This window comes from Balaenoptera ricei, chromosome 16 (genome assembly GCF_028023285.1).
Source record: "Balaenoptera ricei isolate mBalRic1 chromosome 16, mBalRic1.hap2, whole genome shotgun sequence".
Lineage (NCBI taxonomy): Eukaryota > Metazoa > Chordata > Mammalia > Artiodactyla > Balaenopteridae > Balaenoptera > Balaenoptera ricei.
This window is the reverse complement of record NC_082654.1, coordinates 434,398-447,853: the sequence shown is the minus strand read 5'-3', so window position 1 is coordinate 447,853 and position 13,456 is coordinate 434,398. Positions and strand designations below refer to the sequence as shown.

Genomic DNA, 13,456 nt, shown 5'->3' with positions numbered 1-13,456 from the left:
TCCTCCCCCCCCCCCCCCACCGCAGTGCATCCCTCAGGAAAGCGGCCAACGTCCCCGAGGGACAAAGTCCCCAGAACGCCCTCGGAGGCCCCAGTCGCCCCCAGTTGCCCGGCAAAGTGAGCACGGCCTTCCGACTGCCCCGACCCCCAGTTCCGCACCCAGGTGTCCCCACCCCCCTCCCCGCTCTGGTGACACTGCGGCAGCGCGCGGGCGGGGCGCGGCGGGGGCGGGGCCGGCGTGGGCCGCGGTGGGCGGTGCGGGGGGCGTTGCCATGGCGGCCGTGCGCGCGTAGCCATCCCGGCTCGCAGAGCCCGAGCCTGTGCGCGGAGCCGGAGGCCGGGACGCCAAGGCCGCTGGAGGGGCGAGGCCAGGCGGGGGGCGCCGGCCCCGCGTAGATCTCGGGCGGCGGGTGCGCCACCGGCCGGAGCGCGGCGGCTCAGGCAGTGACCGAGAGTGTGGCGCCGCCGGCGGCGCGCGGAGGATGCAGGCCATGGACCCGGCTGCGGCGGATTTCTACGAGGAGGACGGCAAAGACTTAGACTTCTACGACTTCGAGCCGCTCCCCACTCTGCCGGAGGACGAGGTGAGCCCCCCGACGCGCGCTGGGACCCCCACCGTTCCCCACGGAGGGGTTCGCGGAGAGTCCCCAGGCCCCCTGTCCCGGGCCAGGTCCTGGCAGCAGGGGGATCCCAAAGCCGTTCTCACCACCAGCACCAGCCTTTAACGTTTCCCCCAGAGGGGACAGGACCGTGGGATGCCACCTGGGACAGCAGCGGGTGGGCTGTCCCTGAAGAAGTTGGCGCCCTGCGGGGGTGGGCTCCGGATTACAGATGGCGGGGGGGGGGCATGAGCGTGGGGGGCGCTTAGCGGCAGGGCCCGAGCACTGTCTGTGTTCCTCCTTGCGGAGGCCCTAGGAGGTCAATGGAAGGCTCCGGGCAGCAGAGCCCAGTCAGGCCAGACTGTTCAGGAGCTGGGGGCCCCCATGACTGAGGGCTGATTCCTGCTCATAGAGGACAAAAGTGGCCTTCAGTCAGGAGCCCAAGTCCTGAGCCCCCAGCCAGGGTGCAGAGGGGCCAGGGTCTCTGTCACATGGGGCTTCTGGCCATTAACTGGGCCAGTTTGCCCACAACTCTGTCAGAGACGCCTCCCCACCCGCCTGGGTTTGTCCCTGTAGCTCTGGCTTCCCCGTAGTGCCCCACAGACTGTGGGTTGGGGTCAAATGAATAAACTCCGTGGCCCTTGAACAAGCCAGTCCCCGCCACACGAGAGGTGGCCCCCAGAGGACACAGCTGCTCCCAAGAAGACCCTCTAGTCTCCCAAGGCTGGGGGTCTGTGCAGAGGCCCTCCCAGTCCCTAGCAGGTACAGGCGCCCATCCGTGGGGTCTGCTGGCGCCGTGCGCCCTTAACAGAGCGCTGTTGCAATGCTGCCCTCTAAATGACAAGACCCTCCACGTGCCCATCTGGCCAGGCCCGCCAGCGAAGCAGACCTGGCCAGCCCCTCCGGGGCTAGAGGGGGTTCATAACAGCTGAAGCTGCAGTCCCCAGGTCCCTCGCCCTCAGCTGGACCCTGCCCACTTCCCCAGCAGAGCTGGTTCTAAGGACAGAGGGGCTCATGCCCTAGAAGCAGTCCTTCTGGAGGCAGAGTCTGTTGAGGAGGCTGCTGAGGCAGTGCCCGGGGGGGTGGTGCTGCCTCTCCTCCCACCCCCCACCCCCCACCCCCCCCCCCCCACCGTGGCCTGGATTCGGCGAGAGAGGAGGCTGCGGAGAGGAGAGGCAAGGGAATAAATAACCCTGTGGGTATCTCCATGGCTGTGATGGAGCAAGAAAGGGTGCTCCCAGCCCTCAGCCTTCGAACACTCCCCCCGGAAGGATGCATTTCTAGAGTGTCTGTTGGAAGACTCACTTCCCCCCCGAATCACTCTCCAAGGCAGACGCACAATGTGGTTCTCCACGTGCGGCCTTTCTGCACTGGCTGCCCCACACTTCCAGGGCCTCTCCGTGCCTGGCACACCGAGCCGGTGACTGATGACAAATGAACAGGAGAGGCAGAGCCGGGATTTGGACGCAAAGCCTCAATCCCGAGCCCACCGTCCGTCCTGCGGCCGTGCCCTGAGGCCTGCTCCTGGTAACAGTGTCCCCAGCGCCCCTCGGGGTTGGAGCAGCCCCCAGCTGTGCACAGTGCATGGGGCCGGGGGTCCCCATCATCCTGTGGCCGTCACCTCCAGGTGAAGTGGGACGCCACCTTTGTAGTAGCATTCAGCCGGGAAGTTCGGGGCTCCCCAAACTTCTCGCACCCTCCCTGGAGAGAGAGGCAATGCCTTTGGGTGTGTTCTCGTGAAACAGGAGGAATGTCCCTGCTTCCTGCACGCACTGGGTGTGGTTGGTGTTGAAGGTTTTAAATCCGCGCCAGGGACATGTGGCTGCCTGGGACAGCGTTGTGTAGTCAGGTTGTATCCGAAAAGCCATCCTGCGTGAGAGGAAGGAGGGCTGTGCTGGAGGAGCCCCCGGAGGGAACCGTGGCCAAGGACAGCGGGCAGCTTCCAGGGAGGGACGGTGGGTGCCAGACCCAGGACTGTACAAGCCACATGAGGCACAGGCATTTGCTGGTTATACAGCTAATTATATCAACTGACCACAGCGAGCTCAGGAAATAGAACCCTGTGGACCCCACCCCGCAGGAGCCCCTGGAACGTCCGTGCCCTGTTGTGACCCCAGAGAAAATCCAAATTGCTGGTGGACATATGAGAACATGTTTGACTTCGTTATAATCAGGCAACACAAAATACACCCACTGCGAAAACCTTCCCACAAGCGCCAGGTTGGCGAGAACCAGAAAGCTGGACAGTGGCCCGAGCTGGCGGGGAGCGGGTGGTAGCGGCCCTGCCTCTCTGCCAGGGTGTAGGGGGGATGGAGTGGACCAGCCTCTTTGGAAAACAGTTTGGCATCCAATAGTGGAGTGGGGATGCCTGCACTTGTGTCCCAGCAACTTCAGTCTGGGCACCTGCCCCAGAGACACATGACCCATGGGCGACACATGAGCTCGAGAACTCGGGGCCGGAGACCACCCGGGGGGCGTGCTGAGGGGGCCGGCACCGCCCAGCGAGGTCCTGGAGGTCACAGCCCGCCCGGTCCCTGGCCACCTGCAGGCAGCACCACTGCATCGGTACAAGCGAAGGCCGGGGTGCGGATCAGGCAGAGCAGCTGCAGATCAGGCAGACCCCAGGCCATTGGGAGGCAGGCGGTGCCACTGGCCTTCAGGGACCTTCGGGGGGCAGGGTGTCTCCCAGTCCCCAGACTCCCCCAAGGGGTAAGGAGCGTTCTTATCCCTCCTGAGTCCAGCGGGGCATCTCCCCAGCGTCTGTGGGCCGGGAGCTGGGCTGGGCCTGGGGATCTGAAAGCAGATGGGGAGCATTTGAAATATGCAGAATGTCCCATGGGTCCTGTGGCCCCCACGTGGCCCTGGCTCGCAGTCTGCGTCTGCGGGGCAGAAGCTCCTGCACGGCCGGCGTGTTGCCGTCACTGGACAGCGGCCCGCGGCAGGAAGCCAGCACTGCCCTCTAGGACCCCGACTGGCGACAGGGGCTGCCCTGGGAAGCCGCGTCCTCTTGCCTCCCAAGCCCCCTTCCCAGCCAGGATGGGGGTTGAGCCTATGCCCACACAGTTGCAAGGGGGGCCCTCTTTCCTGCCCTGGGTGGTCTCCCCCTCAGATCTCCCCCCAGAGCCCACCCAGGCAGCACCTTGCTGGGCAGTAGTGAGGGGTGAGGGGTGAGCTCCGGTAGGCTTTCTGGGTCTGCCCGGAAGGCTGGCTCTATACTCAGGAGATGGAGCTGGCCGGCAATGACCAGGTCAGGCCACGTGGGCAGTGGCAGGAGGGAAGTCTCCCCAAGCCTGCAGCAGCCCCTGGTGGGTGCCCGGAGGCGAGGCTGGAGCACAGGCATCTGGAGGAGCCTCGCTGGCTCTTCTGTTCATAGCATGTCACCCCGCGCACACATACACACACACACACAAACGTCTGTCTCGGCCCGTGAAGCCCCTGCCGGCCTCCAGGCACCGTCCCCTTGAGTGTGGATCGGGGCCTCATGGCGTGAGGCTCAGGGCCCATGGGTTAATGAGCTGCCCCTCTGGGAAGAGCACAGGCTCCCATCTATCAGGGCTGGAATTTGGGGGCGGGTGGTGGACTGAGGGGGCCTAAATGGCCAACACCTGCTTCCCGGTCTCTCCCTGTCCTTGTCTTTGGCCCATCAGCCGAGGCGGCCCAGCACCCCCGCCTGCCCTACTTGGGCCGTGGATTCAGGCAAGGAAGGGTCATTCTTGCTGCCTGGGCCAGAGCAGGATGGACCAGAGGGGCGGGCTGTGGGTCCCAGAGGGAGGTGACCGTGGGCGCAGTGTCCGGGATCCCTCGTCACGTGGCAACACCTGCCCTGGGTGTGTCGGGGGCCTGCAGCGTCCCTCGGTGCTGTCCTGGAACTTGCTTCAGCTGAATCCCGCCTTCCCGTTGTAACAGTGGGGTTTCGGAGGGGTTAAGACCAGTGAGTGGAGGCCTCAGCCCCACGGAAGCAGTGACTCAGGACCCATGGAAGTCACCCCACAGAGTCGCGCAGAGAATCCCCCCAGTAGGTGCTCTCCCCAGCGGGTGCTCGCCATGAATGGGTGCAGGTCTCCAGCTTCCCCGAGGAGTTTCCACCTCACCAGGGCATCTTTCTGTGGGGCAGGGGCAGCAGAGGCCTGGGCATGAGCAGGAAGCCGTGCCATGGTTCTGCCCTGGGCTCCCATCTCCTGGCAGCACATCTGTCACAGCTGCATGCCAACAGGCAGTGGAGAGTCAGCGAGGCCGCTGTAGTGGGACTGGCGCACACTCACCCTCCTAAGTAACCAGGCCCACGGGGTCCTCGGGCTGTTGACGGTGCAGGCCTGTGTGTGTACGCGTGCATGTGCGTGCGTGTGTGCCCACAGCGCCCAGGTGGCTCTCTAACCAGGCCTCGCGGGCATCCCGGGGGGCCTCGGGCTCTCCTGAGTCGTGAGGGGTCCTGGGTGGGGCAGAGAGGCCCCCAGGTGGAGCCAAATCAGGAAGACCTTTCATCAGCGAACCCGGGGAACACAGCCGGGAGGCCAGGAAGCTGAGATTTCTGGTCCACGAGCCTCTCTGCCGCCCCAGTCTAATCGCGTGCTCTGCTTTTTGCTATGCCCCGTCCACCCCCCACCCAGGGTCACTACAATAAGGGAGCCCAGCAAGGGGCTCTCTGCTCTCAGAGCTGCCTTTTCCTCCTCCATCTTAACCACCACCCCCCAACAGGAAGAGCTGGGAGGGCCCAGGAGGATGTCATTGAGCCCCTCCCTGAACTGAGAAGGAACAGGCGTGGGATGAGCCCAGTCACACGGGCAGACCTGCCGCGTCCCCCTCCTGCAGCCCCCCCGCCGCCCCGCACACCGCACGCTGCTTGGCCAGACACACACGCAGCGGCTGCTCGTGCTGCTGCTTTCTTTCTTGGTTTAAACCCTTCATCTTTGCTGTGGTCAAGGGACCCCGTGCAGTACAGGAGGGAGAAGTTCAAGGGCAGGAGATGGTAGGCTCCTTTTAGGACCCGGCAGCTTGGCTACACGTGAGAACATCCTGTGTGCTGGGAGGATGGAGCAAGGAGGCTGGAGGGAGAGCTAGGTGGGGGGGGGGGGGGGGGGGCGGAAGCAGGGGCACCTCTCTTCTGTACCACCCCCAACTCACCCCGACCCTCCACCCCCAACTCACCCCCAACTCACCCCCAACTCACCCCGACCCTCCACCCCCAACTCACCCTGACTCTCCACCCTGCCCTCTGAGTCTGGGTGTCCAGGACCTTTCCTGACCCTCCGGCCTGCTCCCCCAGGCCCCAGCTCCCAGCCTCGCTCCCTCAGTCCCCCTCCCCTCCTTAGGCTGGTGGTGCGTGAACACACAAATACACGGAGCTAACCAGTGCGTCAAACAATGGGCCAGAAAAGGGCTGTGAGGTACAGGGTGTCTGATGTGTGAGCCTGTGTATTGTGTGCACCCGTTGATGAATGTGTGTGTGCATGTGTGACTTGCGTGAACACATGTGGGCACGTGTGTGGATGTGTGGGTTTTGCGTTCCTGTGCATCGAAGTTAGTAAGTAAATGTGTGAGAGCTGTGTGCCTGTTGGCGTGGGTCCGTCTGTGCACACACGCAGGACAGATTGTGTTAGCACGCCCTGTGCGCACACGTGTGTGTGTGTGTGAGTGTGGGTGGCACGACCACAGCTGAGTCAGACCTGGAGGTGGAGCCCGCTGGGTGGGCGGCCTCGGAGTCTAGCTGTGCGGGGGCCACGTGACTGTGTCCGGCAGCTCTGCAGCCGGGGGGTCGTGGGCGTGTTCTCGCGTGCCCCGTGACTGTCGTGGGCTCACGTCGCATTTGCCGGGCTGGCGACTCCCCGCGCACGGCTGTGCCTTCGTGGCAAAGCTCCGTCTTCCCTCACTCCTGCATCCACTCACCTGCTCACAGCCTGAAAAGGTGAGGCTCCCTGCGTGCCCCCCGAGGTCTGTGTGCTGAGCCCCTGGGCCGGGGGCCGCACGGTCCGGGACGAAGGGCAGACTGGGCAAACGCCTCTCCAGCAGCAGCTGACGGTGCAGCAAACGCTCTGCGGCTCTGACGTCCGGGAACCGTGGGATGTCGTCTGGTTGCCGAAAACCTCGTGCCCGACATAGAATGAACCGTTGCGGCGTGGCGTCTGCTTCCGGGAGTCATCTGGACGTTGGGGGCCGCGGGGGCCTGTCCCCAGACGCGCCGCCCCTTGCAGGCGCCCGCAGCTCAGCGCAGGCCTTCTTGCAGGAGAACGTATCCCTGGCCGACATCCTCTCCCTGCGGGACCGCGGCCTCAGCGAGCAGGAGGCCTGGGCCGTGTGCCTGGAGTGCAGCCGGTCCATGAGGAGCGTCGCCCACTCGGCCCTCTTCCAGACCCTGTGCATCACGCCCGACACCCTGGCCTTCAACACCAGCGGCAACGTGTGCTTCATGGAGCAACTCAGCGGTGAGGCCTGGGCCGGCGCCCGCGGGGAACGGGAGCGCAGAGCGGCCCGAGGGGACGCGGGCCCGCCCTGGGCCGATGGTCCCAGAGCCGGGTTTCCGTGGTCACCTGCTGGTACCTCTGCCCCCCCCTCCGCCGTTGTGGGGCTCGGGACGCACTGGTGCTCGCAGCTCCCCGTCCCGGGAGAGCCTGGAAGCCTGTCTTCCCCAGTGACCCGGGTCGGGGGTAGTGGGAAGGGAGGGTCGCCGTGCGACCCGGCGCCTTCTCTTCCCTTCCCAGACGACCCCGAGGGAGCCTTTGTCCCCCCGGAGTTCGACGTGACTGGGAACACCTTTGAGGTAAGTGGCAGCAGGTGGCCAGTGCCCGGCACCCCCCAACCGTCACCTGGCGGCAGTGAATGCCTGCGGTCGGCACCCCGGGGGCTTCGGGGTCACTCCCACCTCTGTGCCCTGGGGTCCCCAGCGACCTGGCTGCGGCGACAGCCTGCGTCCGGCCGCGTGCTCCTCGCTACAGCGCGTAGCGTGTCGCCCGAGTGCGATTTGCTATATTTAAGATGTGAAGAGCGCCTGAAATTACCGGGGGCGACTGACGGGGGTCGCAGCCCTCTGAGGGACGGGCAGGGGCGGCTCGCGGCCCCGGAGAATCACCCACGAGAGTGAGGGACAGCCACGCCCAGGACACAGGCAGGCCGAGGCCTCCGGGGCCCCCGGGCGCCCCCAGTGCAGCGAGGTGGGCAGGGGACCTAGAGGAGGGAGGGGCCCCTCGTGCTGCTTCCACTTTCTAGAAAGAGTCTCCTGCCGCGTCTTAGCTTCTGGAACTTCCTTTTATGTGGTTTCCCGAGACTCCTCCGCACTGGGTGTCGTGTCCTTCGTGGGGGGAGGCCTGGTGGGGTCCGTGCTGCGCCGCGTGGCCTCCGTGTGTCCAGCGAGAGCTCCCAGCGGGGCGGCGGGGTCGCTTGCAGAGCAGGGCAGCTCTTTCCTACGGGGCTGCCTGAGGTGCGCTCCCACCAGCGCCCAGGGACCCCTCACCCGCTCCTGCGGGATCGGTTCCGCCGGGATCGCCAGGGGTTGCGTTCCTGTCGGTCAGGACAGTGGGCTTGCAGGTGGTGGGCTGGGGACCCCCTCTGTGGGAGAGCCCATTTCCATCCAGTTGCTCAGCTTTTCTCCCTGTATTTTCGTCCGTTTTGTCAGGACTGCAAATGCCATGTCCACCGTGTGTCTCACTTCCTTGAAGGCAGCGGTTCTCAAGCTTTTTGGTTCTTGGAACCCTTTACACTCCTAAAAATCACTGAGTGCCCAAAGAGCTTTGTTTGTGTGGGTTATATCTGCCAGTACTCACTGTATTACAGGTTAAAACGGAGAAATGCGTAAAAAGTCTACCTATTAATTCATTCAATGACAACTGTAAACCCATTGCACGTTAGCACATATAACATATTTTCGTGAGAAATAACAATATTCCCTTCCAAAAAAAAACAGTGAGGAGAGTGGCATCGCTTTACACGTTTGTAAATCTCTTGAATGCCCGGCTCAGCGGAGGCCTGGGTTCTCACGGCCGCGTCTGCGTCCAGTCTGCTGTGACAGCACAGGCCCGCGGCCCCGGCAGCCTCCACGGCCTGTTGCTGGGACATTGTTTAGCCTCTGGAACCACGCTTTGAGAAAAGCTGCCTGAAGGCATCCTCTGATGGAAAACAAAGTTCCTCATTTCTAATATAGTCAGATTATTGTTCTCTTTCACTGTGTTCTTTTGTGCCTTAAGAAACCTTGCCAGCCTCAAGATCCAACAGATATTTACTGACATTTTCTACCAAGAGTTCTAAAGTTTTGTTCTTCACATTTAATCCGCCTGAGGCTGATTTTTTAAAAATATTTATTTATTTATTTGGCTGTGCCGGGTCTTTAGTTTCGGCAGGTCTTTTAGTTGCAGGATCTTTAGTTGCAGCATGTGGGATCTAGTTCCCTAACCAGGGCTCGAATCAAACCCGGGCCCCCGGCATTGGGAGCGTGGAGTCTTAACCACTGGGCCTGCGGGGCGGTCCCGAGGTTGATTTGTTATGTATGTGAGGCAAGGATCCAAGTTCATTTTTTTTATATGGATAACCGTTGCCCCCAGCTGTTTGTTGGCTGGCCCCGGTACATGCCACCTAAGCCATGTACACCCCAGTTCCGGACAAAGATGGGTCTGCTTCCCGGGCCTCTGCCCTGGTCCATGGGGGTCTGCCCACCCCTGCACTAGAGCGGCGTTTATTGGCCCCAGCTCCGCCACGAGCCCAGCATCTCACAGCGAACGTGCCCGGTCCCTGTTCTTTTCAGAAGCGTTCTGACTATTCTTAACTCTTTATTCTTCCACATAGATTTTAGAATTATTATCAAGTTCCAGGAAAAGCTCTGTTGGCACTTTGACTAGAATGGCTCTGAATGTATAGATCAGTTTGGGGAGAATTCATACCCCTATAGTATGTTATACCTCTTCATTTATTTAGCTCTAATTTACCGTCTCAGTAACATTTTAAAACCTTTATTGTAAGTTTTACTTGGATATCCTTTACTAGTTTATTCTCAGGAATGAGATATTTTCTGATTCTATTCTAAATGGGTGGTCATCTTTCTAATCACCTTTTTTTGCTCTTTGGGGCAAGTCTGCAGAAATGCAGTTCGCTTTAACATCTTACTCTCACATCAGCCATCTTGGTAAATTCTTTTATTATTTCTGATAACTTATAGAGTCTTGTAGTTTTTCTGTTTAACTGATCAAATCACCAGCAGAAGGCGGCAGGCAGTGTTGATCCCGCCGTCCCCAAAGGCTTGGTGCCAGGTTGCCCTGCCAAGTGTCCTGAGTGGGCCTGGAGCAGCGGTGTGACGGGGTCAGTGATTTCTCCACGATCCTAAGAGAGCTCTTCCCGCCTCCCCACCCTGGATGACATTTGCAGCGGCCCCCTGAGGTCCCCACTGTGTCAGAGGGATGGAGTTGTATCAGGAAATGCTTCTGCATACTTTGAAATGATCATCAAGATGTTAACATTTCCCTTTTTTATTTTCTAGCCTTAAATCAACCTTTCCTACTTAGAGAAACCTAAACTGGCTGTGTCCTATTTTTTCTTTACACCGTTGCATTTGATTGACTGATGCCTGCTTTGGGTCTCTGTGTGTTTTTCTCGCGTGAACTGGTAGTTTTCCATTCTGTTGATGTTTTTGACTTGTGTGAGGCATCAGGACTATCCTGGCTGTATGTAAATGCCCCCGCTTCCTTTGCCGTATAATAGTTTATGTAAGAATGGGATGGTCTGTTCCTTCAAAGTCTGGTCAGACTTACTTATGAAGCCATCTGTTTCCTTGGAGCAAAGATTTTTAATTGCTGCTCTATTTTTAATAATTACAGGATTTATCTGTTGTGTATTTCTTATTGAGTCAGCTTCTTGGTAAACCATATGTTTCTAAAAATTTACCCACTGTTACCTGTGTTTTTAAAGTTGCAGGTGAGGTCCTTTCTGAATCACTGCATCATCGTAGGTGCCCTCTTCCACTCCTTGGATAATTTATTTGTACTTTCTCTTGCCAGCCTTGCCGAGGGGGGGGCGGGTTATATATTTTCTTAGTTTTGTCGACAGAAATAATCAATAACAATTCATAATAGGAAAGGAAAGAGTGTTATGTGAGCCAAACTGAGGACTATAGCCTGAGAGACACAGATTCAAGAAGCACTTGAATCATGTTCCCCAGGCTACAAAATGGGGAAGGCTTATAAAGGCAAAATCCACAAAATTCCTTAAGTTGTTTGTCAGGAATTAGGATTGGAGCTGCAAGAAGTAAGGGTGCTGGTTAAGCATGATTGGTCGGGGTCTGAAATGGTAGCATAGTTACAAGGAGAGACTTGAGACCTAAGGTTGTGGGTGGCAGCTGCTGGCGGATACTGTTTTGAGAACGGCCGGTGGTGTCATTGCGTCCGATAGAGTGCTGAATTCAAGTTCTCAGGGATGCAGGAATGTGTCTGAAACCACGTCCACAGCAGCCACCCGGCTCCATCCTGGATGCCTGAACCACAGTTACTCCATTTTGATTTTTAAATGCATCCTTTTCTTTAATGGTTAAAGCAGTTGTACAGTGTGTGTTCAGCAGGCCTTAAGACAGGCTGCTCTAGATGAATGGATAAAGAAGATGTGATACATATGCATATGTGATATATATATATATATATATATATATATATATATATATGTGATACACACACACACATATACACACACACAATGGAATACTACTCAGCCATAAAAAAGAATAAAATAATGTCCTTTGCAGCAACATGGATGGACCTAGAGATGATCGTGCTAAATGAAGTACACCAGAAAGAGAAAGACAAATACTATATGATATCACTTATATGTGGAATCTAAAACATGACACGAATGGACTTTACAAAACAGAAACAGACACACAGACATAGAAAACAGACTTGTGGTTGCCAAGGGGGCGGTGTGGGTGAGGGAGGGGTGAGGGAGGGGTGAGGGAGGGGTGGATTGGGTTTGGGATTAACAGATGCAAACTAGTATATGCAGGATGGATACACAGCAAGGTCCTACCGTAGAGCACAGGGAGCTATATTCAATATCCTTTGATAAACCATCATGAAAAGAATATGAAAAAGAAGACATATATGTATAACTGAGTCCCTTTGCTGTACAGCAGAAATTAACACAACACTGTAAATCAGCTGTACTTCAATAAAATAAAATTTTTTAAAAAGACAGGCTGCATGTGAGTGCAGCTAACATGGCAGTGGTGAGTGCACAGTGATTTGCCCCCAGAAGGACTTGCTGGGTCTCCTCTCTGCACCCGTCAAGTCCACCACCTTCCAGAAGCCTTCCCTACCACTGGATCCCGTGGGGATTTCTCACCTCTCTGATGTCCTGTAGCCCTGATCTCCTTAGCAGCCGTTCGTGTAGTGAGTGCTCAGTGAATGTCAGTAATGAGTGTAATTATTGTTATTAATATTGTTAAATGACTGTTATTCCCTTTGCCCTCCTGGAGCTCAGGGACAGGTATCTTAAAAAAAAAAAAAAAAAAAAAAAAAAGACAGGCTGCTCTGGCCAGCACAAAGTTCAAGCCAAATCACATACGAGCCAGAGCGACTTCCCCAAACCTCCATACGTGAAAGTTTCTTCCATCAGCTTTTCACAGAGCCCACCTTGTATGGTGTGAGGTCTCCTGTCCCGTCTTGGTTTCTTCTTCGCCATCAATTCTGCTCTTATGTTCCAGTCTCTTTCTTCTTGTACTTGTTTCGAGTTTAGTGAGTTTTCCTAACTTGAGTTGGACACGGAGTTCATCAGTCTGAGCTTTTCTTCTTTCCTAATATTAGGGTCAACACCTAAAGCTAAGAATTTCCCTCCGAACACGAGTTTTGCCACACGGCATATGCAGTATCATTCACTTCTAGGTGTTTCTTTATTTTGTTAAAAAAAGACTTTTTGATGTGGACCATTTTTAAAGTCTTTATTGAATTTGTTACAATATTGCTTCTGTTTTATGTTTTGGTTTTTTGGCTGTGAGGCATGTGGGATCTTAGCTCCCAACCAGGGATCAAACCCACACCCGCTGTGTTGAAAGGCAGTCTTAACCACTGGACCACCAGGGAAATCCCTCTAGGTGTTTCTTTATTTCCGTTGGGATTTCTTCTGAAAGAATGGGTTGGGGTTTTCTTATTTTTTATTGTGATACAGGCAGACCTCACTTTACTGCACTTCACTTTATTGTGCTTTGCAGATACTGCATTTTTTTTTTTTTTTAAATTTTTATTTATTTATTTATTTTTAATTTATGGCTATGTTGGGTCTTCGTTTCTGTGCGAGGGCTTTCTCTAGTTGTGGCAAGTGGGAGCCACTCTTCATCGCTGTGCGTGGGCCTCTCACTATCGCGGCCTCTCTTGTTGCGGAGCACAGGCTCCAGACACGCAGGCTCAGTAATTGTGGCTCACGGGCCCAGCTGCTCCGCGGCATGTGGGATCTTCCCAGACCAGGGCTCGAACTCGTGTCCCCTGCATTAGCAGGCAGATTCTCAACCACTGCGCCACCAGGGAAGCCCGATACTGCATTTTTTACAAACCGAAGGTTTGTGGCCGCCCTGCAATGAGCAAGTCTGTCGGTACTATTTTTCCCAGCTGCATTTGTTCACTTTGTGTATCTCTGTCATATTTTGGGAATTTTCACAATATTTCAAGCTTTATAATTACTATTATTAGATTCGTTATGGTTATCTGTGATCAGTGATCTTTACCATTGCTATTGTAATTGTTCCCCGGCACAGTTCACTGACAGATGCGGCGTGTGTTCTGACTTCTCCACTGACCGCCCTTCCCGGTCCCTCTCCTTGGCCTCCCTGATCCTTGGGACACAACAGTATTGAAATTAGGCCAATTAATAACCCTGCAATGGCCTCTAAGTGTTCAGGTG

At 56.9% G+C, this 13,456-nt stretch overlaps 1 protein-coding gene across 8 annotated transcripts in view; it reads left to right on the top strand.

Annotated features, from left to right (window-relative positions):
* Positions 1-295: 295 nt before the first annotated feature.
* The window catches only part of KNDC1 (kinase non-catalytic C-lobe domain containing 1), a 57,427-nt gene continuing 44,266 nt past the window's right edge, over positions 296-13,456 (top strand). For all 8 annotated transcript variants that reach the window (XM_059899732.1, XM_059899727.1, XM_059899729.1 and 5 more), the window contains exons 1-3: positions 296-583; positions 6,819-7,017; positions 7,294-7,352. In XM_059899732.1, coding sequence (XP_059755715.1) covers positions 482-583; positions 6,819-7,017; positions 7,294-7,352 — 360 coding nt within the window. In that variant the 5' untranslated portion in view covers positions 296-481. The remainder of the gene's footprint in view (positions 584-6,818; positions 7,018-7,293; positions 7,353-13,456) is intronic.